The sequence below is a fragment of the Anguilla anguilla genome, chromosome 4 (assembly GCF_013347855.1).
Source record: "Anguilla anguilla isolate fAngAng1 chromosome 4, fAngAng1.pri, whole genome shotgun sequence".
NCBI lineage: Eukaryota > Metazoa > Chordata > Actinopteri > Anguilliformes > Anguillidae > Anguilla > Anguilla anguilla.
The window spans coordinates 55,237,510-55,260,052 of record NC_049204.1 but is presented as its reverse complement, the minus strand read 5'-3'; the positions used below and the strand labels follow the sequence as shown (position 1 = coordinate 55,260,052).

At 42.3% G+C, this 22,543-nt stretch overlaps 1 protein-coding gene across 1 annotated transcript; it reads left to right on the top strand.

Moving 5' to 3' along the window:
* Positions 1–2,739: 2,739 nt before the first annotated feature.
* Positions 2,740–15,759, top strand: lhx4 (LIM homeobox 4). Its single transcript, XM_035413120.1, has 6 exons — positions 2,740–3,017; positions 8,473–8,644; positions 11,385–11,587; positions 12,911–13,065; positions 13,292–13,463; positions 14,240–15,759. Exons 1-6 carry the CDS (start codon positions 2,939–2,941, stop codon positions 14,626–14,628), a joined length of 1,170 nt encoding a protein of 389 aa, XP_035269011.1. The 5' UTR covers positions 2,740–2,938; the 3' UTR covers positions 14,629–15,759.
* Positions 15,760–22,543: the final 6,784 nt, after the last annotated feature.

Sequence of the window (22,543 nt, the reverse complement as noted above, 5' to 3'; positions counted from 1 at the left end):
CGACAAGCTTGATTATAGAATGTCACCGAATAGGCTACTTACACGTGCCTTTATTGCATTATTATATGAACAGTAGACCTACTTGAATGGGTAATTTGGTGACCAAACGGCGGGGTGTATTAGTTTGTCTGGTTATTGAACTGATAATTTGGGAACCAAAACAATGGGTTTTTGAAAACAATAATTCTCTATGTGGTATAAACAGCCATTTGCAACATCAAATTTCTCTGCTTCCGCCGATGGTCTGAATCTTCATACATAGGATACGCTGTCTCCCTCTTAATATAGCTTATAAGAATAGTAAATAGTATGCACAGCCATATTTTGCTTTTCATTCTAAACGTGAAATGTTCATTTAGCCATTGTAATCAGTATGTGCTAAATGCAGTCATAATAATTTAAAGAATTGGTCCATTCTTTTTCATCAAACCATCTTCATCTATGATTCATCAAGCCATCTTCATTGATGATTCATTAAATACGCGATATTATGTCAGCGGCGGTATTAATTGCCCACAGCCTGCCGTCGGAAAACTGTGTGCAGATTATTACTGGTCGCATTCTCTCACATGTTTTGGGGTCATATGAATGCAACATCCTTAAAGCTATTCGACACTAAGGAAATAAAGCAAACACTAATACATTAACTTATTGTTGAGTTAGGCGCTATTTTAAATATTTCAGCAAGCTTCTTTTTTTTTTTTTTGCTGCACCATGGAGTGACGATGGTCGTCTTTACTGGCCAATCACTGATAACCGTGCAGTGAAACAAAAAGCAAGATCTACCTCCACAGTGTTTGCTATCCAAAAATGTTGGCTATATAATCGCCTTCAGCATAAAAATAGAAAACGATAAACATCACTATAGCTTTGATAAACGGATAGGTGCCAGCGAAGTAATGCACAGCAGTGTTAATGCCGTACGTCAACGATGATGTATCCAGTCTTAAATGTGCAAATTTGATTTCAGAGAACAGAGTTGGCTCAGTTCAGACTGACGCAGATAACAAAACGTAGGCTAATGTAGGCTTATGATGGTATAGTCTACTCTGAAGTACATGGTCAATCTCAAAAGGAGAGAAAAGTAAACATTTTACCTTTATTGACATTCTAATAACTGAGTTACACATTTTCAGTCCTTTTTGAAAGTATTAAACAGATCGCAGGGCATTCCATTTGCTTAAATTTTCAAGCCAACAGGCCTACTGTGTATCCTGCAGGCACACTATTGCCAACCTTGGAAGTTAAACCATCTCTGCTTTATATCCTGTTAAATGTATAGGTATATGCACTCGGTGTAGTTTGGTGGCCTGTTACACTATGGGAAATGCCCAGAAGCCAAATCCCAAATTTAGCCTAGCCTACTTAATAGCAGGCATAAATGTGTAAGTTTTTTCCACTTTCTTGTGTCTTAATCGAACCGGTCATGTAGCCTACTTTGCAACAGATCTACTATAGTAAAATAAGCAGTTATGAGAAACACAGGTGCAACGCACCTGCCTTAGTTCCCTTTACACTGCGACACCGATTTAGCTAAGAGCGACGGCCGATTGAACCAGCTGGTGATAGTACTTTCAAACTACCACAGTTTGAAAACTATCGGTATTGCTCAAAAATTCGGGCCGCCTATGCTTTCTAGTGTAACAAGTTGATGTTACACTAGAAATCAATAGCATTTATAATAATAATAATAATAATAATAATAATAATAATAATAATGTTGTAGTTGTTGTTTTTAATCATAGCAACCATTATAACTTGATATGTATAATGAAACTCGATATGTATAAATAATGATACCAGAATAGAAAGATATTATTGATGTATAACTGTGCGAAAGGAAGAGCGGTGAACCACACTGCGTTTCATTGCAGCCTTGAAGAGAATTGGATGCGAAGATTGAGTTCATCTAGCCTGAACTACGAACTCTCAGGAGGGAATATTTTATCAGAGACTAGTCACTCGACTACTGGATTGAAATGAATACTGTCAGCGCAGACTCTGCTCGGACTTCTAACACAGCCTGTCAAGGCAATTAGCTTTTTAGCGATACGTTTAAATTTAGCCAGATATTTATTTTTTTCACTGCTCGTGTGCTATTAAACTACTATTGTTTAAATTCGTGTAGGCTCGTTAGGCTAATAATTTGCTAAACCTGCTTTTTAACGAATTAATGCAAACCAGAATGTTATCGGAACTGGAGCCACGATGTAGGCCTATAAATTAGTAGCCTGCTAGGTATAGCTACAATGATCTGATTTACGAAAGGGTGTATGTGAAAGAAGATTGCACCGTAAAAGCTAAATGCTGCCCAGCAAACCAACGATATTTACTTATTTGGGTCTACTAATATACATTTGCCTACACACATTGACTAAAACTCGGTATAGAAACTAACCGATTTACCTGAAAAGCAATTGTTGCTGGTACATTCATGGGCTATCTGAAATCAAGAATGATTCTTCCGCGAGCTAACTCGAAGGGAAAGCTGGCCTGTATTTATTGTGCACATCCTCCGGGAAGGTTCCGCCTCTGATGGTATCCCGCCTCCACGTTCCAAACCCCACCTTCTCACTGCTTACCTGCGTCCATGACCAACATTCTTCAGCCCATTCGCGGCCATTCCCGAGTTCCCATTGGCCCCGGGCGGGGCCTCTGGCCGTGATGACGTCATCATTGCCCCTGCAGTGTGAATGAATCAAGCTGCTTGTGCGATCCACACCAAAAGACCACGGCGAAAACCGCAGGCTCGGAGGATATTCCAGGATAAAAAACGCAGCTGGGATTCTAACAGAGAGGGGGAACATTAACTCAAAAGACGGGCGCATCTCTATTTTATACATTATTTTAAATTTGCTTTTATATGACATAGACGGGAGATTCGCAGCCTTCCGTTTCTGAGAGTATTTATGTGTGTTTTTTATCTTGTTGGATCACAATGATGCAAAGTGCGGCTGTTCTACCGACCGAGAGTCCTGTCAAGGGTCTACCAGAGATACTCGGAGTGCCAATGCAACGTAAGCCTTTTCTCCCTTTACTATCGATTATTTCATAAAACAAGTGGCAGTCTTGCTTGGAAATGCTGCAGCCGCTGCTGTAGAAACAAATAGAACGTGCTTTAATTAAGCTGCACGAGACAAGATAGAAACGAGACCGGAAGTATGGAGACAGTCTGAGATTTCATATGCTTTCTCATGTGTATGTGTGTATGCGAGTGTGTGTGCGTGCGTGCGTGCGTGTGAGTGTGTGTGCGTGAGGGTGGGTGGGTAGTTGTGTGGGTCAGATATTAAGATTAAGACTGCATTGACACATATATGAATATATCAGTATGTAGCCTGTTTCTTGGTATGATTCTTCGTCTTGTTTTTTCTTGTTTACGCAACAGTAACGGCAAGACTATTTGACTATTGTACGTATTTTTGAAAGATACACGCTTTCTGTAAGTCTGTTTACACCATCGACTCATTTATGTTTAATTATCACACTAGCTATTGCCTCTTTATTTATTTTTTAAAATAAAATTGTTTTATACAATTTTTGGAAAGGTGTCAGTTGCACATATAGTCGTTTAGTTTGTAGCTTCACAAGCCAGGTGTGTATCGGCCCTACAGGGTTTGATTTCACATTGGTTGTGCCAGCCTGCCTGCAGTGGCTTTGGACTTGAAACTGTCTCATCGTAAGCACACTGGGTTTTAGAAGGGTAGCTTGCGTCTGTATTAACGTTTTAACATTACATAAAATAAACGAATGCTTACATTGAAGTGTGTATAACAGATATTTCAATTAATCATATTCTATTGAGTACTTAGTTTCTTATCAGATAAAAATGAACGTATTCTTAGCGTCATGTAATGATTTCGTTAGCATTGCTTCGTCAATATTAGAATAATGTCTGGTGTATGAAAGAAATGTAATTTGGGAATACATATATTTAAATACTCAGCAGCATCGAAGTACAGAATTACCTATTATCTACGCGTCTGCTCTTTATCTCCGACATGTTAATCTCTACTAGGCCTATATAATCTGATCTCGCAATCAAGATGGAGTTTGAATTGGATGAATTCCTGACCTAATTATGTATATCTGAGCCAGCGGAATGTACAGTTTGACTACATTTTTTTTCTTATTGTTTTCATCCTCTAGTATGAGATTTTGTTCAGGAAAACGGTTGGGTTTTTCTGTACATCAGTGAAAATTCTACTAAACCGCTGGTTTCTGAGATATTGGCTTCGACAACGTTTGTATTATTTTAGCCTTTCCCCATACCCCATATAATCAATGTACCACACTTCTGGCTGTGCCTATACCACTGAGAGAAACATTATATTAACTGCATATAATTTAGGTTTGTAGGCTACATGGTATAATGCACATTTGATACAAACCAAGTGTGTGGAACAGAGCTTGACAAAAACAATACATTTAAACATCATTTTTTATTTTTAAACATTTTTTTGTATGCTACATAAAAGGCATGCTGTTTATTTTGGTAAATTAAAGAGAAATTTAATATTTGGCTATCTTCCTGTTTAACCACTCTGGTGGAAATACGGTGGATTAAACACCGGATTATACCGGAGGAAGTGAGCCATTTTATGTATCCCAATATTGTTAGCATTTAATAATAAAACATTAAAAAGATAATAATGATCAATATGTTCATACGAATATTAAAACTATTATTGCTCACGATAGCACTGTGGCATTATTATTATTATTATTATAACAGAATCCCTCAACAGAAGCATTGCCTGAACCGAGATTTAGGCTAATGAAAAGTATCTAAACTGAATGAATGTACTGTTGATCTGTCTTCTCAAAATATCACTATTGTGTCGCATAAATATAACAGACACTTAAAATCTTTACATTGGATAAATTCGGACTCTCCAGTCATGCAGCGTTTGCTCATGGTTGATATTAGACAAACCTGTAGATGTTGTAATCTGGATTGCATGTTTATGTCCTGGGTTATAATTCATAATGAGATAAATCCCTATATTGAAATTAAAATGTACTTCATTGAAAATTGAAAGTTTAAAATATAGCCTACTCCAATTTTCCTGGAATTCTTACAGAATTGCTATAATGAACCTCGGGTTTATTTAGCGCTTTGAAAAGAATAGCACAATGGTTACGTCAGTTATTTTTCCTGACCTGCGCGTCGGTTGATCAAGCTGGCAGACATTTCAAAACTAAAGTGGGTTTAACTTTGCTTTAACTTTGAGAGGTGTGGAATATTTTATAGCGGGAATTTAGGTTGATACAACCGTTATAGAGAAAAGGGGCAGATGTACAGTGTGTCCCAGTGTCAGCACCGAATACTGGGCTGCCACACAGACGACTGACAAAAAAGGAATGGGCTAAACTAATGGATTTACTTGCCCAGCCGCCAAGGGATAATGTAGCAGTAGCATGGTGTAGGCTGGAAGTAATGCCAAGACTCCGCAGCCCAACTGAAATCCCTCGCGGCGCTATCCGTTCAGCACCTTCTCAATGGTTTATCGTTCATTAAATCGTGTAGTGTTTCAGATGTGTATTGCCACCGTTGCTTTACATATTCTCTTCCATTTCGCAACTTATTCCACCATAATTATAAACTGCTTCACCAAAATCAACAAGGTCGTCTCAACTGAGGCGTTTTAATTAACAGGCTTTTAAGAGAACAGCTTTATAAGTAGGCCTACCGTACAACTACCGGGTTCCCTTATTCCTCGTCCTCCCATCAATGTGTTGTAAGTGATATGCTGGACATGCGAAGCAACCTTTACTTTGGCTGCCATCTTTTTAAGATTTAAAGAAACCGTATTGTGTCCTCACAGTGATCCCTGTGAAATAATTCCATAAATATCCCAGAATGCCATTGTTGCTATTTTGACTGGTTGTGCTATCTACTATACACTGCTGATTCATTAAGGTTCATTATTATTCATTATCACACCGAGAAAAACAGATGCATCGTTGAGATGAACCGAGCAATGCCATGTCGACTTCTTGTGTAGTTGGCATAGTGGTATGAAAAACAACAATGCCAGCAAATTATTTCCCACAACGCATTCCGCGGCATGAAGGAAAATCACACACACACACACACACACACACACACACACACACGCACGCATCTCACGCATTCAGCGTTTATCATTCATAAAATCGTGAAAAAATGTTTTCTTTTTTCACAACCTTAGGCTCCGCCGTTAAAAAAAAGCAATTTCAGGTACAGCACATAGCTTCTTTGTGCCTAAGCCTTTTGATGGATTTTGTCTAAATTGTATTATTTAAAAACTTGGAAGAGTAAGTTTTTTGGAATGGTTTTTCAAAATTTTAAGTCTGTGCGCTAAAACTCCATTGCTTTCAGTTGGCAATAGTAATTGTTATATCAGCATGTTCAGTGAAGAAAGTTCATTTGTGATCTCACACCCTATAGGGTTAAATCTTATTTTGTTCTGATGCCAGTGATAATGACATTTTAAATGGTACATTACTAGGATAACAGATAATTTACTGAGTTAAGAAGAATAAAATATTACAAAGTGTGTTTATAAAGAGGTTATAAGCCACAAATACAGTGCCAATTTTTGTTGCAAAACCTATACCGATGACAGTTTAGAGGTAAACATATGCATAGAGTGGACATATCGAACGTAAAAACAAATAAAATGCAGCATACCATGAAATGCTCACCTTTATTATAAGCAATCATGGTGCGCGAATGTCCTGACAAATCACAAACATACAGTCAATAGAAGCCCATTTGTTCCCGCGGTCTGTTTATAGGGTATTGGCTACAACTGAATATTCTGTGCGGTGACGCTTAATCGAGCGCATAAAACGACATAAGCAAGCAAGCTTGTGTACCGCAGTTCAGCGCGTGTCCCTTGAATAAGTGGATCCACCCACCTGCCAGCCCTACATTTCACCAACTTCCTGTTCCTTCACTCCATTAGACAAGCCACTATAATGTGCCCTAAGGTGATTCAAGTGAAATAATGTTACTTTTGCTTCAGGTCAATCGGTCAATTGCAATTTTCACCCCCCATTTCCAATCTCTTCTTGTCCTCGCCTGTTATACTTAGCTATCGATTACTTATCATGGGAATAGATCTCTTTCTTCCCCTAGTCTGTTAACCAATCAAACATTCGTTCTTCACAGAGGAAAGCTTGGATAGGAAAACAGAGAGGGGACTGTTGGCTATATGGGAACATTTTGTGAAAATTATTGTTATATCTTTATTTCCAGTGGGGTTTTTTCCGCAAAGGTATTTGTAAATTGACCGAAGGCCAGGCTACGTTTATAAATGACAATTTATGCGTTTATTAATCTATCGCAAAGAGTGGTTTTGTATGTTATTTACTTTATTTGAACACTGTCATTATAAGGTATTATATCTCATTATAAGTCTTTGATTTTAGTAACATGCGGTTGCCTTATATTCCATATTCTTAAATCCTTATTTATATGCCCTACCTATTACTAGGCTGCTACTACTAATGCTACAAATAATAATAATAATAATAATAATAATAATAATAATAATACACTTAGGTTATTATGCAATATGAAAATGAAAATGTTTTCCAGAGAAATATGTCCATAAACCGAAAGAGGTGAAAAAATAAAATTAATCTTATAATATATGTGCTCTTCTTTAATTGTATACTTCTTGGCAGTATTTCTCAATACTAAGCTACATTGATAATCATACACTTTTGTTATTGTGTATTTCTTATATAGCAGAACAAACAACCTGGTATTTTATGAAATAAATCATATTGATCGCCAAATAATTGGATAAAAATGTAAATTAAAAAAGATTTGCATGAAGGATCTAATGAGCTTTGCTAAACTTCATTGATTTTTAAGAATTAATTTTGTAATCACATTCTCAAGCCGCGTTTTCTTATCACTGAAATACTGTCTTTGTTATAAGAAGGCGCAGTATTAAGCCTTTTCTGTGTTTCGATTCAAAACATTGGGCCTTTTCGCCTGATATTTTCACCTGTATTTGCGGAAGGCATTGTTATTAATTGTAAAATTGTAATTCAGATTATTTCTATTTATTTAACCATTTGCGTATTCAATTAGTATTATTGTTATTATTATTGTTATTATTATTGTTATTATTATTATTATTATTATTATTATTATAGTGAATTTGAATATGAATTTCTATACATCGTGCGCATTATAATAGGAATACGTAGCCTACATAATGCTTCTGCTCTAAAAAGGATATTAGCTATTGTTTTGTCGTTCTCTGGAGTCATATTAGCTAGATAGTTACTGTAAGCTGTTACAGTTATGAGTTAAATCTGTGAAGTTATAGTTTAGATAATATCCACACCTTAATAATATAGATGTACAATGGCAACAAAAAAAAAATGTTTCATTTTTCTCTCGTTATCGTTGTTTCTGTGAGTTGCCAGTATGAAGTAACGCCCGCCATGTGTTTTCTCCCACCCACGCAGAAATTCCCCATTGCGCAGGCTGCAGTCAGCACATCCTGGACAAGTTCATACTGAAGGTGCTGGATCGACACTGGCACTCCAAATGTCTGAAGTGTGCCGACTGTCAGGCTCTGCTGGCCGACAAGTGTTTCTCGCGGGCGGGGAATGTATACTGCAAAGAGGATTTCTTCAAGTAAGTGCTGGTTAAACTTTCTACATATTTTTCTTGCGCGGAAGGATAATAACAGATAGGCTGATCACCGACTGTAATGCAGTTTTACCAGATTGTTCACATTATCTCAATTGATGCCAACGACAATTTTATGAAAAGACCAGTTTAAATTAGCCTATATCACATATAATTTTCCGCCATTATTCGCTTCTATTACACGAAGGGATCATATATTTGAATATTACCAATTTTAACGAAAAGTCTAGGTAAATAAGTGTGATAGCATTTCTGTCATTTATTCTCTCCCTAGCCTCAGACAAAATACCCAGTTCATTCTAATGAACATACATGAAATATTTTACGATTTATCATAAATTGAACCTCTATTAATGAGTTATTACAGTGCAACAAGCAATCATGTAATGAACACAGCAGGTGTGGAAATTGGACACATATGAAGGGAATGTGATTATTTTGGAGAAAATTAATTATAGTAGCAAATGAAAATAATCATTAACAACCTGTGATATGGTAATTTATCAAAAAGTGTGAGCAGTCATTGACCAAAGGCTGTCACATATTGAAGAAATCATCTAGATTAAATGGCTACAGTGTCACTGAGAAGAAGCAGGCTGACTTTAGAAGAGCATTCAATACCTGAATTAGTGCTTTAGTTTGGGGCCGTGTTCTTGCAGGTGTGCCATTCTGGGTTATCCCTGCTATCCCTAGCCTGGGTTAGGGAGCACCTGGTTTAACTAAGAACAGAGCGCAATAGCTTTTTGCTGGTAGGTGAAGGTAGTAAGTCTGTTTTCCTTACCTTTAATACACATTGCAAAGCTCCCTGTACACATTTGCGTGGAATATTTTTCATCTTCTAAATGAGTACATCAATGAGCTGATTTAGGGCATTCGACTGAAAGTGCAGCCTATCTGTGGCTAGTGCCTGTCTCTTGTGGGTTTATTGTCATTCTTGACCAGTTTCCAGACAAGGCTATCTGTTTAACCTGGATTTGACAGAAAAAGTCATGAAAATCTGCACTGACCTTTGTAACCGGTTGTATCTTTTACTCCTGTAACTGTAATTTCTGTCCAGTGGAACCTTTGGTGGTTTAATGCACAGTAGTTATCTGAGATTGTTCTAGGGAGAGAATTCTGTATGTCATGGAATGTAAGGCAAACATTTTCATTGCACAATTTATATATTTTGTAATCATCATTATCAATCAGATAATCGTCGTTCTCTTGCTTGTGTTAGGGTTCAATTATTATTTCGTGTCAATGATAGGCATAAGTAAGAATGGGTCTGTTAATTAATCCATGTTCTGAGAGAGCAAAGAGAAAATTTTGTCAGTTTTTGCTGGATACAGTACATTATTCTACTCAGTGGTCCTAGTTATTCTGGATACAATCAGTTATCAATACATGGAGTCATACAGGGACATATGTGAGCTGGTTTTGAACCTTACCCCAACTAATTACACAGTCATCTATCCAGTTTGACATATTTTTTTTTTACAATTTTGAACATAGTAAATCAAACCTGAAGATCATAGTCGTTCCTGATACTCCAGTGATATTGTGCTATAGCGAATATTGGGACGCACAGAGGAGTAAATGTATCTGACTCAAGCCAATATGCCAGCACCATTGACATAAAGAGAAACGCAAGCGCTGTGCATTCAGTCCTCCATGAATTGAGTCTGACAGCCTCCTTCCAGCGGCTCTTTATAGAAGACGGTACGATATCGCGGCCAGCCTGAGGTGGGCACGGAAATAACAGGAACTTTGCATTTTTTCTTTCCTCTTTCTCTCTCCTTCCTGTTCCTTTTTACGATTGAATTTCAGAGGCATTAAAGAAGAAAATTAGGTTTGACTTTTATCCAAAACAGGATCAGTACTGATCAGTACTGGCTTTTACTAAATCATGTTTGAGGGGGTTTTAATGTCAAAAGCTTCAATGAGACCTAAAAAGCTCCCAAGGCAGAGAGTGGAAGCTAACTTTATTAGGCGGCCCAGGGGACAACAGGAGGATTTTAATGTTAAAACTACCACAGTGTACCAGAGGGATGTGACAGACACAGGAGGATTTAAAACCGCCACAATGTACCATAGAGATGTGGCAGACGCGGAAGGATTTACAACTGCCAAGAGTTCCATAGTGATGTGGCAGACACAGGGCGATTTGAAACTGTCAAGGGTACCATAGAGATGTGGTAGGCACAGGAGGCTTTAAAACTGCCACGGTGTACCATAGAGATGTGGCACACACCGTAGAATTTGAGACTGCCCACAGTGAATTCAAAGGGAGTGAGCTAAGGCTGGCAGCTGGATTTCTCAGCAATAATGAGGAAGCTTCACCTTGGTCAAGAGAAAGGGTTTATGTCTCTTTATACATTCTGTGATTTACCGCCCTCACTGAGCCGCTGTTTTATTGGTTCTCTCCGGTGTGTTTAGCGTGCGAGAGCTACTGTATTTCTGGGCCCCCACTACATTGATCCAAGCCATGAATCAAGCTAAAGACCAGCCTGCCAAGACACGAAATGCATTCAGCTGCAGTTTTCCCAATACAACTAATACTCCTAATAATATATTACAGTTATTAGTCTGAGGAGTAGCTGGAAAAGCAGTGACATTGCTGAAAGCCAGCATTGTTGTGTTGTAATTTTTGCCGCCACTCCCTCGCTAAACAAAATGGAAGACAAGAGGTCTATGGTGCTGCGTTTTTGTTCCAAGCGGTGATTGCGTGTATCTGTGTTCCCAGACGCTTCGGGACGAAGTGTGCGTCGTGCCAACAGGGGATCCCCCCGACGCAGGTGGTACGGAAGGCCCAGGACTTTGTGTATCACCTGCACTGTTTCGCCTGTGTGATGTGCAGCCGACAGCTGGCCACCGGGGATGAGTTCTACCTCATGGAGGATGGCAGACTGGTGTGCAAGGAAGACTACGAGACCGCCAAACAGAACGGTGAGGCATCCATCTTCCCCCAGTATGGCGCAACCATCCGTCTTCTCTCACAATCCATTAATCTACATTTTCTGCAAACCTTTCTCTGTCTTGAAATTCGTACAAATTGTGTTGTCTGAAATCTTTTGCATGTATAAATACATTCCCAGAGTGCATTTTCCCAGTGATCCCAGGGGGACCTCTCTGACATTGAAACTGGGGCCTTACAGAAACCATTCATCTTGCATTGGTAGAGTGCATTTACTGCCTGCCTGTTGGCAGTGACCATAGGTGGAATGTGCTTAAGTGTCCTGTTCAAACAGAACTAGAGGTGTAATGACGGGGTGGCTGCGTGTTACGTTCTTGGCACTGAGACTGCAGTTTGCCCTGCCCCTCTCACTGCTGGGAGCCCCGCCCCTCCCACTGCCGGGAGCTCCGCCCCTCTCGCTGCTTAGAGCCCCACCCCTTTCGCTGTTGGCAGCCCCGCCCCTTTTGCTGTTGGGAGCCTCACCCCTCTCGCTGCTTAGAGCTCCGCCTCTCTTGCTGCTTAGAGCCCCACCCCTCTCGCTGTTGGGAGCCCCGCCCCTCCGCTGCTGGGAGCCCCCCTCCCCCCAAAGGCCTACCCAGCAGGGGAGCTGTCGGGAGGAGTCACGGCGCAAATCGAGGGCCAAGCTCCCGCCGACAATTCAAACGCTGTTAAATCTGGGGTTCATCAGCCGGGAAGGCGCAATTCACCCCTTTATTTACAATAATAGAGACATCGATGGATCACAAGAGACCGGGGAATAGTGAATAAACAATATCACAATAAAAGTACCCCAGTGGGGTCTCAGCATCTTGGTTATTAAATCTAAAGTTGGCGTGACCTTTCATGGATTTGATGCTGAAAGCCCCAGCTTTGTATTTATGGAGATTTCCGTGCCCCTGTGATTGATTATGTTAAGTGATGTAATGCACATTTTTAGTGGGGTCCCAATAACTCCCTACTGCTGGCATCCCCAGGGGAGATTTATATCCCATGCAGCCGCAGAGACTCAGTTTGAGCTGAGGAGAGGTCTGTAGACCTGTCCGCTGGGCCAGTCTTCTCCACTGCACTTTATCATCCATTATTACCTTGACTCTGTGTCCTTTTCCCACGCTTATTAGAATTGAACAGTCACAGGTCAACCCTCACCAAAATTAATTTAATTTGTGTAGATTTCCATTTTAGGGAAATAATTCATAATTCTTTAAATAAAAAAAATAAACATTCTGAAAACAATGCATTGCTTTACTGAAATATTATTATGGGCTGTGCATACACTCGGTTTTCCTGCAATGACGTTTGGTCTTTTCCTCTCGTAGACGATTCAGAGGCAGGCGCTAAGCGACCGCGGACCACCATCACGGCCAAGCAGCTGGAGACCCTGAAGAGCGCGTACAAGAACTCGCCCAAGCCCGCCCGCCACGTGCGCGAGCAGCTCTCCTCCGAGACGGGCCTGGACATGAGGGTGGTGCAGGTGTGTCCCGGGACAGCGGGGTCGCTGCGGGGGGGGGGGGTGTGCACGGTGTCCCAGTCAGTCCTTTATTTGCACGGACATTACCAGGTGGTGGGACATTACTCCTGGTAGATAATGGCTGGAGACTAACCCTCTGAGCAACTGAACAGACTCAAAAAACTGATTTGACCGGTTACGTAAATCTTCATGATGAAGCTCTGCGCTCTTCCTCCTCCCGTAATGGCAGGTCTGGTTCCAGAACCGGCGCGCCAAGGAGAAGCGCCTGAAGAAGGACGCCGGGCGGCACCGCTGGGGCCAGTTCTACAAGACGGTGAAGCGCAGCCGGGGGGGCAGCAAGACGGAGAAGGAGAGCTCGGCGGAGGACGGAGGCCTGAGCGACAGCGAGCTGAGCTTCAGGGGTCAGTGCCCAAACTCCTCTCCTGTCTCCACCGCCATTTTATTTCTCCTGGACTTCCTTCAAACAGAAACCCCTGATAAATCAGGAAGCCTTCAGCCTCAGGTTCTAGGTTTTAGGTTTTAGGTTCAGCCTTCAGGTTTTAGATACTAACATGTTTTTTTGTTGATGATTATTTGACGTTCGCAAACGTGTTTGGGAGGCTCATAAAAATCTCAAGCTTCTTTTTAAAAGGAGGCCATTTTTACAAGAAATGAAAAGGCCACCGCACAAACTTTATAAAGCAGGTGGAGCTTTTGGTCAATTAGCAGCAAAGTGCTCTGGGGCATTGTCGCTATTGAAAGAACACTTGAGGGACTGAGCAGACACGTTGAGCATGGCGTGCGGAGCCCCTCTTGTGTGGGCTAAGGGTAAATCACAACTGCTCTGCCCGCAGTGCGCCGAACCCCAATAAGAGGCCGTTCCATTCTTACCTAATGCTGCAAACCAGTGCTGTTTTTATATCTGCATGACAAATGCCCCCTCAGCATGGGCACTTAATTGAGTGTGCTAGAGCACATATTGTGTCAGTTTGCTGAAGTTACTGAGCTGATGAAAGTTTACATGGATTGAAGCAGGGATTGAGTTTCCAGGAGCATTAACAGTGCGCATGCGCTATCGTGTCTTATGCCAAAGAAAAAGCTGATCAAACTGCATGTTCTCCAGATCACTGGAAGACCCAATATGGAAACACCCTTGTGTTGTCATACTGACTTATCTCCTCTCTCTCTCTCCCCACAGAGGACCAGATCCTGTCTGACCTGGGCCACAATAACGGCCTGTACGGGAGCGTTGGCGACGTGGGGAACGGGAACCTGCTAAACGGGGGCTTCTCCCTGGATGGCGCCGGCCAGCCTTACCATGACTTGCGGGCGGGCAGTCCCTATGGCCTCCCCCAGTCGCCGTCCTCCATCGCCTCCCTGCCCGGCCACACCCCGCTGCTCAACAACCTGGGCTTCGCCATGGACAGCATCATGGCGCAGGGCGGGCAGGGCGGGGTGGGCCAGGCTCTGAGGGCCATGGCTGGGGGGCCCACCTCTGACCTCTCCACGGGGAGCAGCACGGGGTACCCTGACTTCCCCACCAGCCCCGCCTCCTGGCTGGATGAGATGGACCACTCCCAGTTCTAAGGCCTCCGAGTGGCGGTCCCACTGTACACATAGTAGACAGAGGAAAGACAAACAGACAAAGTGAGCTTTTTACATTTCTATTTTACCAGAACTGATGTTTTGTCTTCTGAGAAGGGGGAAAGGGGGGCAGGGTATGGAGACCATGCTTCAGCCACACCAGCCCCCTGATAACAAACTGCAGAAGCCCACTGCTCCTGTCATCACCACACCAAAATGGTGGAAGTTAGGCTGGAGGTGGCCAGGAAGTGATGTCACAGAATGCAGGAGGTCACCGAAAGGTGCCAGATATACAGGCAGATCTGGCAGGGGGGGCACCAGGGGAATGATGCCATAATTGTCGCTGTTTTACATTTATTTATTGGTTTCTTTCTTGTTAAAACTGTATTTATACAGTTCCAGCATGGATTTGTGTGTGAAGGTGATGGGTTATCTTCAAACCCACAGGCAAGAAAAAACATCCTTCAGAGCTATTCGGACCACAGTTACAGTTGCACAGAAAAAGAAAATTTGAGCTCTTCTGCATGATTCTGAATGATAACAATTGCCGTTCATGTCAAAGCCTTTTCATTGGCAATGCACTTTACACTTCTCTTCTGCACATAGACAGTCAAAATTGAAGAGAGATGAATGCACAATGCAGACAGCAGCAGTTAAATGTTTCATTCTACGACCGCTGTTTCAGGAAGTTGCACTTATCAACAACTGTTATCCTGAATGAATCAACACAAATGCATAGGAGGTGATTCGGTGATTGTTTGTGGCTTGACACATCTAAGCAGGTGTTCATCCGTTTGTGCTACATACACTGCATTATCTATTCATTTCTGTGATCCCTGACCCCATAATTCCAACGGTCAAAGAAGGCAAAAATTTCATGGATTTACTTTAAGATTTATAAAACACCAGGAGAGGAGGAGGCTTGAATCATGCACTCAGTTTGTCAGCTGTGACTTACAGTATATGAAAGGTCTTTAAACATTGACAACTGGAAACGAGGGGTAATGCAGACATCGATGTCTTGAGAACGTCTGACACCAAGCTGTTCTCTGAAGCCTGGCTGGGTTCGGGTGTTGGCTTTTGGGACAGTCTTATTTTGAACCAGAGGCACAGTTGTGGCTGGCCCGCAACAGACCCAGAGTGCTGCAGAGTCCTGGGGGAGGGAGCCCTGTTAAACAGACTTGCTCAGATTCACCTTCTGTGTTGTTCCTTTGGCATACCATCGCTGTCTGGTTTAACGGAGGCGAAAGCCCATGGGTATGATTCTAGTTCCTCATACTCCCAGAGTCCTCTCTGCTGTAGCAGAGTGAGAGGAAAGGGAGGAGAGTAGAAGAGCACACAGGCCTCACCGTGTCTGTTTTCTCTGACACCCCCCAGACAACACCGCGGGTTTCTGGGCTCTGTGAGGGTCCCCGGCCTTTTTGAGAGCAGTTTCTCCTCTCTCTCGCAGCAGTGAAGCCGGGAGGTAGCTTTTGCACATTAAATTATCCTGAGATTCAGTGCAGTCTATCGTGGGATTAAAAACATTGGGACTGCCAAATTTCTTAATACCTTAGGCTAGCTGTGGATTTTAATGAAAGCGTAACAGTATAACAAAATTGATTATTTCTGTAGGTCAGAAATATTATAAGAGTCACACAAGGCATGCACATTTATTTAACAGTGGCGATCAAAGCCTCCCATGAATGTTGTCAGTTTGTTAAAAAAAAAAAAAAAGGCTGCATCTCATTGATGGTCATATAGAAAGGAATCATCGTCAGGAGAATTCTTCAGAAAGTGTTACATTTTGGCTGGTCTCAAATGGCTTTCTCAGCAGATAATTGTACGACGTTATAACACACATATTCATGAATACACACAAAAGGGAATAAGAAGCTGGTAATGCTAACGCAGCTAATTGGTCTGATGTCATGTTATTTTAATAGTGTGTTATGATATAATAGCCAGCGTCTTGGGGGCTCCATGTCTCTTCTGACCAGTTATAAGCCACGTTTGTTAGTAATGCTCATGTCGTGTTGCTATTTTTGTCTGTCACCTATTATTTTAATGCCTTCCATGGTGCATCAGAACATACCTCCAGTGTACATAAAGAAAACTTTTCAAAGAGCAGGAAGTAAAAAAAAAAGAAATAGACATCATGTCACAGTCACTGTTTGAATAGGGATAATATGAAATTCAGCACGGAGGTAAATAAATGAAGATTTGTGGAATGCCAATGAACGCAATACCAGATTAAGAGTTCAGCGTTTTTATGTTAGTTTGAGTTTCTTTCAGAGTCATTTGCCAAATGGCAGACTGTAATGCGGCTGGGGCAACCAGAAATAGAACAGTAAGCCAGCTAACAAAATACAAAATAAAGAAAAAAAAGACACTAAACTACACTACACACATGCACCCTCACTCTCTCTCTTTCTTACACATACATACACACACACACACACACCCATAGCATACATACACACGCATATAAATATATATTATATATTTAAAATACTTTCTGTTCAAACGTTGTTGCCTCAGAACTTTGGAGTCTTAATTGTTGTAAATTTTGTACAGTTTCAAAAAGGTGTTGAGAGTCTTGTTTCATGAGCACTATTTATTGCCATGTGTCTTTGAAAATGAAAAAAAAAAAGAAAGCACTGAATCTATTCGTATATGCCTTCTGTGTGACGGCATGACCTGTGTACAGCAAAAATCTATATGAGCAAATAAAGCTGAACAGTCTTTGGGTTACTGTGGCTGCATGTCTGTCTGGTGTCCCTGGTGGCTGTTCTTGGTGCCATTTCATTAAGCTTCGAGAAACACCCCTTTCTGTTATAACAAATAGCACTGTGCAATCTGATATGACGGCAGACCCTGCAAGGCACTTTTTTCAAAGTATTGGTAATTAAAATGGGAAAAGGCACTGATTGTGGTGGTATGTTCTTTCCTCTGTGAGCGTCCATGGGAAAAAATGAAAAAGGAAAAAACGGAGCAAAAGCAGCACATCTGCTGATGCTGTTACCACAGATGATCCCTTTGCTTCTAAAGACCGCACCAGATTGTGGTTTTAAACAATCAAATCTTCTCTTTATCCCCTCACTGTTAACTAATTGTAAACTGCTTTGTGAAACATGGATAAATATGCTTTGTGGCCATGGGAGAGAGAAAGCTCCACTTCACATGGTATGAATATGGCAGTTTAAACTACAAGGATGGAATATTTATTCCTCTCATATGAATGTAGACCCATATTAAAACATACACCATTTGAGTTGAATGTATTCAGTGTAGGCTTTAAACTGTATAAGTGTCATTATTCATTTTTTTTATTTTTTATAGAGAGAGTGGACAGTTTGCCTCTCTGTTTATATTTTTTGGGCATTATGCAGAGAAGCTTACGGATAGAGCTGGGATAACAGTACAGGCAGTACTACGGCAGGGAATCAGTCGTATCTGTGAACGTGTACATGGGCAGAGAGTGAGCCGCCCATCACTTTCTTATTTTTCATGTTTAACGGTATATTTTGCATGTAAATGTGTGAGGTTGACCACTTCAAATCTGGTATTTAATTGTATATGAGATGGTGGCGAATTCCATTTTTCTCTAATCAAAGCAGGAAAAAACTCGAGTGTGCAGTACTTGCATACAGATTAGCCGCGGTTGATTTGTGGTCGTTGTTTTTCGCTGAATCAGTCGCGAAAAAATTACATCAGTTCAGTATAACGTGCGTGTTTGTGAAAAAAAAAATGCCACGAAACAAGTCGATTCCTTTCTGCCATTGATTGGACAAGCCATGGCCATTAATGGATAGCCTTTAATAGTGCAGCCTTACAAAGATAAACAGCGACAAAGACAGTTAGGATAATTTACACACCACTTACAGCACTAGTATACAAATAAATCTGGGAAATTCCTGCACTGTTGCTTTTGCTAAGATGACAAACACAAGCACAAATGGCCATTTTCATTGATCGGAAGCTTTTATTACAAACTTCCTGAAGGAAACAACTTTACATACCTCCTGCCAGAGCGAACACATTAATATGCAAATAGACCCACAGTTAAATCTTAACTCAATCAAACTTCCACATGAGTGTTCCTGCGGCAATTATTTATCTGTGCTCAACATTGTCTGACACGGTGACATTTGGCTTTAGAGTTGACTCAATCAAAACCAGCGCCTGTTCTGTCACAACTTTTCCTGAAAGAAAAACCTTGAGTAATACTGTGTGCAGTGACTGCCTTTGCATTTTAATTTCATATTGCGTTATGAAAAGCTGAAATCGAAGCTTTGGTTTAATCACCCTCTTCGTTCCGGAAGCCCATCCGTAGCACTGAGGGATGGTTATTCTACTAGACATCGCCAGTATAATCAGAGATTTTGTGAGCCCAGGCGGGACAGTGTTTTATTGCTCTTTGTTGATGGCAGTTATGCAAATCTAGACTACACATGGCAGCCATAAACAGTAGGTTCCAGAATTTGTGTAAATACTTTAGATGTAAGTGTCAGCAGACTGAAATGCTTGTTTATTATGCATTAAATGCTGGACTTTGCCGTGGAGACTTGAGCCATGCAGAGACCTCATGGAGATATTAGAGGGATTAATTTCAACAGCGGGGATTTTCATTCGCGGTTGAATTCCCGGCAACACTACAGCGGACAGTAAAGGATTGCATTAAGCACGGTCCAATACAATGGCATGCCATTGCTTTTACCCTGAAAGAGAGAGAGAGAGAGAGAGAGGAAGGAGAGTGCACCCACTCATCCCTGTTACAAACCGCAGCCATCTGTCTCTAATGGTGTTATGAAGCAGAGAGAGAGCCAGGCCACTTGTAAAAATGCATAAACGTTAAGTAAAGGAGGTTGGAGTGATATGGGACGCGGGTTCGAGCGGAGCCGGTGTCAGAAGTGAAAAGCACAGGGAAAATTGAGGGACATAATGGAAACATAATGGGCTTAGTGTCACAGTCGTGCAGACATGCCTGGGGAGGATGCCGTCACCGGCTGCTGCTCCCACCCCAAAGGGGATTTAAGAAATTGCTGAAATGGGGGTGGGGGGTCGGGGGGGGGGGAAACGGCCTTGTGAAATATACCAATTGAATAATTCCCGCACCACGGGGTTGCGTGGAGAATGTCTAAAAAGAGGGGAGCAGGGGTGCATTCCCACAGACGGTCAAAACACCGCTCCTGACAGAAGTGTTTTTGTGCCTCCCAGAGTTCCGCAGCAGACTGACAGCAGCTGACAGGTTCTTTTTACTTAATGCCTCATATTAATGGAGATTTTGAGGGAGGAGGGATTACAGCATGTCCCCATTGTTTGGTCAAATGTGCATTAGCTTCTTTATCAAGCTGTAGTTAAGACCGGAGATCCAGATTTAAATTTTTTTCATCTGCTAGGGGTGGGGGGGGTGGGGGGGGGGGTGGGGGGGGTGGGGGGTGGCAAGACTCTGGCTCTGATCTGATGGGCTTTTGGGAGAAACCGGAGCAGATTTACGAGCAGCCCATGTGTTGGCTATTTGGAAAACATCCAAATATACATTAAGTGTCATAATATGCAGTATGTGGGTATTTTGGGGATCCATGGAAAATAGTATTAGAGGCAGACAATCTGGAAGGGCTCATTCAGGGTCCAAGCGTTCAGACACCCCCTTTGCCCTGTTGGTCATGCGTTGCACACAAAGAGGAGGCTGTCAACCAGTAGTTTTTCTTCATATAACTCCCGTCTGCTTCATAGGACCTACATTCTCTACAGGAAGTGAAGCGAAGTGAAACGGCCATTATTGGACTTGCTGGTCATATGGGGCTCTGTGGCATTAGGGTGTACCTGCTGGTGCACCCCAAGCAGGTAGCAGGTATTCAGGTGTGAAATGCACGCACGCCACTCAGCCAATAGACAGGTCACATAATCGGGAACATGTAATCACTCAATGGGCACGGCAAAGTACCAGGTTGCCTCTGGTACACACCATTAGGCTGCTGCTACAGAGCAGGGTACGCTTGTGTCCAGTCCCAGTGGGTGTAGTACCTTTGTTACATATATACCTGGAAATGCCACAGGTTCATCTTCTATGGTTTAAAGATCACTACTACGAATTTGTTTAACATGAAACCAATAAGCACTTATTATTGAAGAAATGGTGTGATCACTAAGCAACAACAATGATAATTTTCTCTAAAAGCAGCTGTGCTATGAAAAATCTGGGTCAGATGATGAAACAATGAGTGACCTTGAATTGTCTCAAAAAGAAAACCCCACTGACTCGATGCTGATAAACCTACTGACTCAATGCTGATAAACTCAATAGTGAATTCAGGGTATAAGAAGTAACAGAAGGGCGTAATCCTCATTCATCATGATGTGAAGATGTAAAACGTGAGAGCTGAAGAGAACAGAGAAGGGTAAAATCCAATCAAATGCCATCAAAGTCAAGAAGGGTGTGACATATGTTGATATAATTCATAAATATAGTACGCCTATTTTTATATATAATTACGGAGGCCAAAAAAAGAAAAGGCGAAGCCATTTATTCTCAGTTTTCAGTGTTTTAATTAATTTCAGTGTTTGATTAATATGCAGCGCATATATTTACCATTATTCATCCGGCATCTGTGGAAGGATGCCTAGTTCTGATATAGCAGGGTGGTGATCGTTTCATCGTTTCACTGTGTTCTGGGAGAGGCAGAAGGAGCGTCGGGGAGGTGCTGGGAGGTGTGGACCTCCTCCGTGTTGCCTTTGGAGGCGGTGTGCTGGCGCAGCAGCGCGGAGATGACCCTGCAGTCAGTCACCTCCTCGGGTAAGCAGCCCTCCTGATCCGCGATGGAGGGGTCCGCTCCGGCCCGGAGGAGCAGCACCACAATGTCGGCAAACTCGCAGGCAGCGGCTGCAGGGAGACCAGAGGGGCCGTCAGCTCTGTGAAAAAGGCTTGGTGTGCCGACATGCATGCACCTCAAAACAGGGCACGCGTCTATGAGCTAACAGCACAAAAATCACTGAAGATACATGAATAAATGGCCCTCACATGTAACAGTACAGCACAGTCTGCCTCACTTGATACAAGCACAACTTTATTGAAACACCGTCAACGAGATCTTTAAATCTGAGCCCTGGTCATGGCGTATCTGCAGTCCCGGTTTAAAATGGAATCCATGCTCACATGCGAGGCCACAGACGTCGCCGTGAGCGTGCGTCGGGCTGGAATGCTCAATTTGTGCCCGGCCGGCAGTTTTTGTCCCCCTTTAAAAGGGACCGGCCGACTCTGGAAAGATAGGGGAAGCGGTTTGCATTTTCTTAACCGAGTTAGGCGAGTCGCAGCGCTGATGCGCCCAGATTCCCGCGCTCCTGAGTGCTTTTTCACGCCAGTGTCAATCGGGCTCCTCTTTAAAAAAATAAAAATGGCCTCCCTGCTCTTCTCTGATGGGCTGATGTCAGCAGGAAGCCCCGCACTGACAAGAGCGCCTTTTAACCTCCAGCCAGGCGTTTCTGGAGTGCCGTGGATTGCTAGAAAAAAACTTGGTTGTGTCAGGTTCCTGCTGTTTTTTAAAAAGCGTGTCTTATTTTCCAGCCTGCGTGCTCAGGGCCTCGTGCTGTAAAAACCCCCGGCCCCAGGGGAGCCGTTGAGGAGGGGAACAATTTATGGTGTGCAGTAAACCCTCAATTAATCATGTGGCAGCCATCGTGGCCCTGTGCAAAGAGAGGTGGAAATGAATTTTCATTCTCTACTATTTGTCTCCCGGAGTTCATCGCTTATGTTTATTAGTCATTTTTTCATGCCCGCCCCCCCCCCCCCCCCCAGTCCCCCTCCTAGTAGGCATTAGGGCTACTGGTGCCCACCCCACCAGGAGCCCAAGCTGGGGCAGATGGTGTCCCACCCCCCCCCCCCCCGGCGAAGGGCTCAGAGGACGTGGGGACCGCCCATGTGGATGGTCACATGACT

Bases quoted from the DNA above. Each gene is read 5' to 3' on its own strand.
- lhx4 (XM_035413120.1), top strand. From the start codon at position 2,939: ATGATGCAAAGTGCGGCTGTTCTACCGACCGAGAGTCCTGTCAAGGGT. The intron at 8,645-11,384 runs GTAAGTGCTGGT...CTGTGTTCCCAG, and splicing joins TGCAAAGAGGATTTCTTCAA to ACGCTTCGGGACGAAGTGTG. The intron at 13,066-13,291 runs GTGTGTCCCGGG...CCGTAATGGCAG, and splicing joins TGGACATGAGGGTGGTGCAG to GTCTGGTTCCAGAACCGGCG.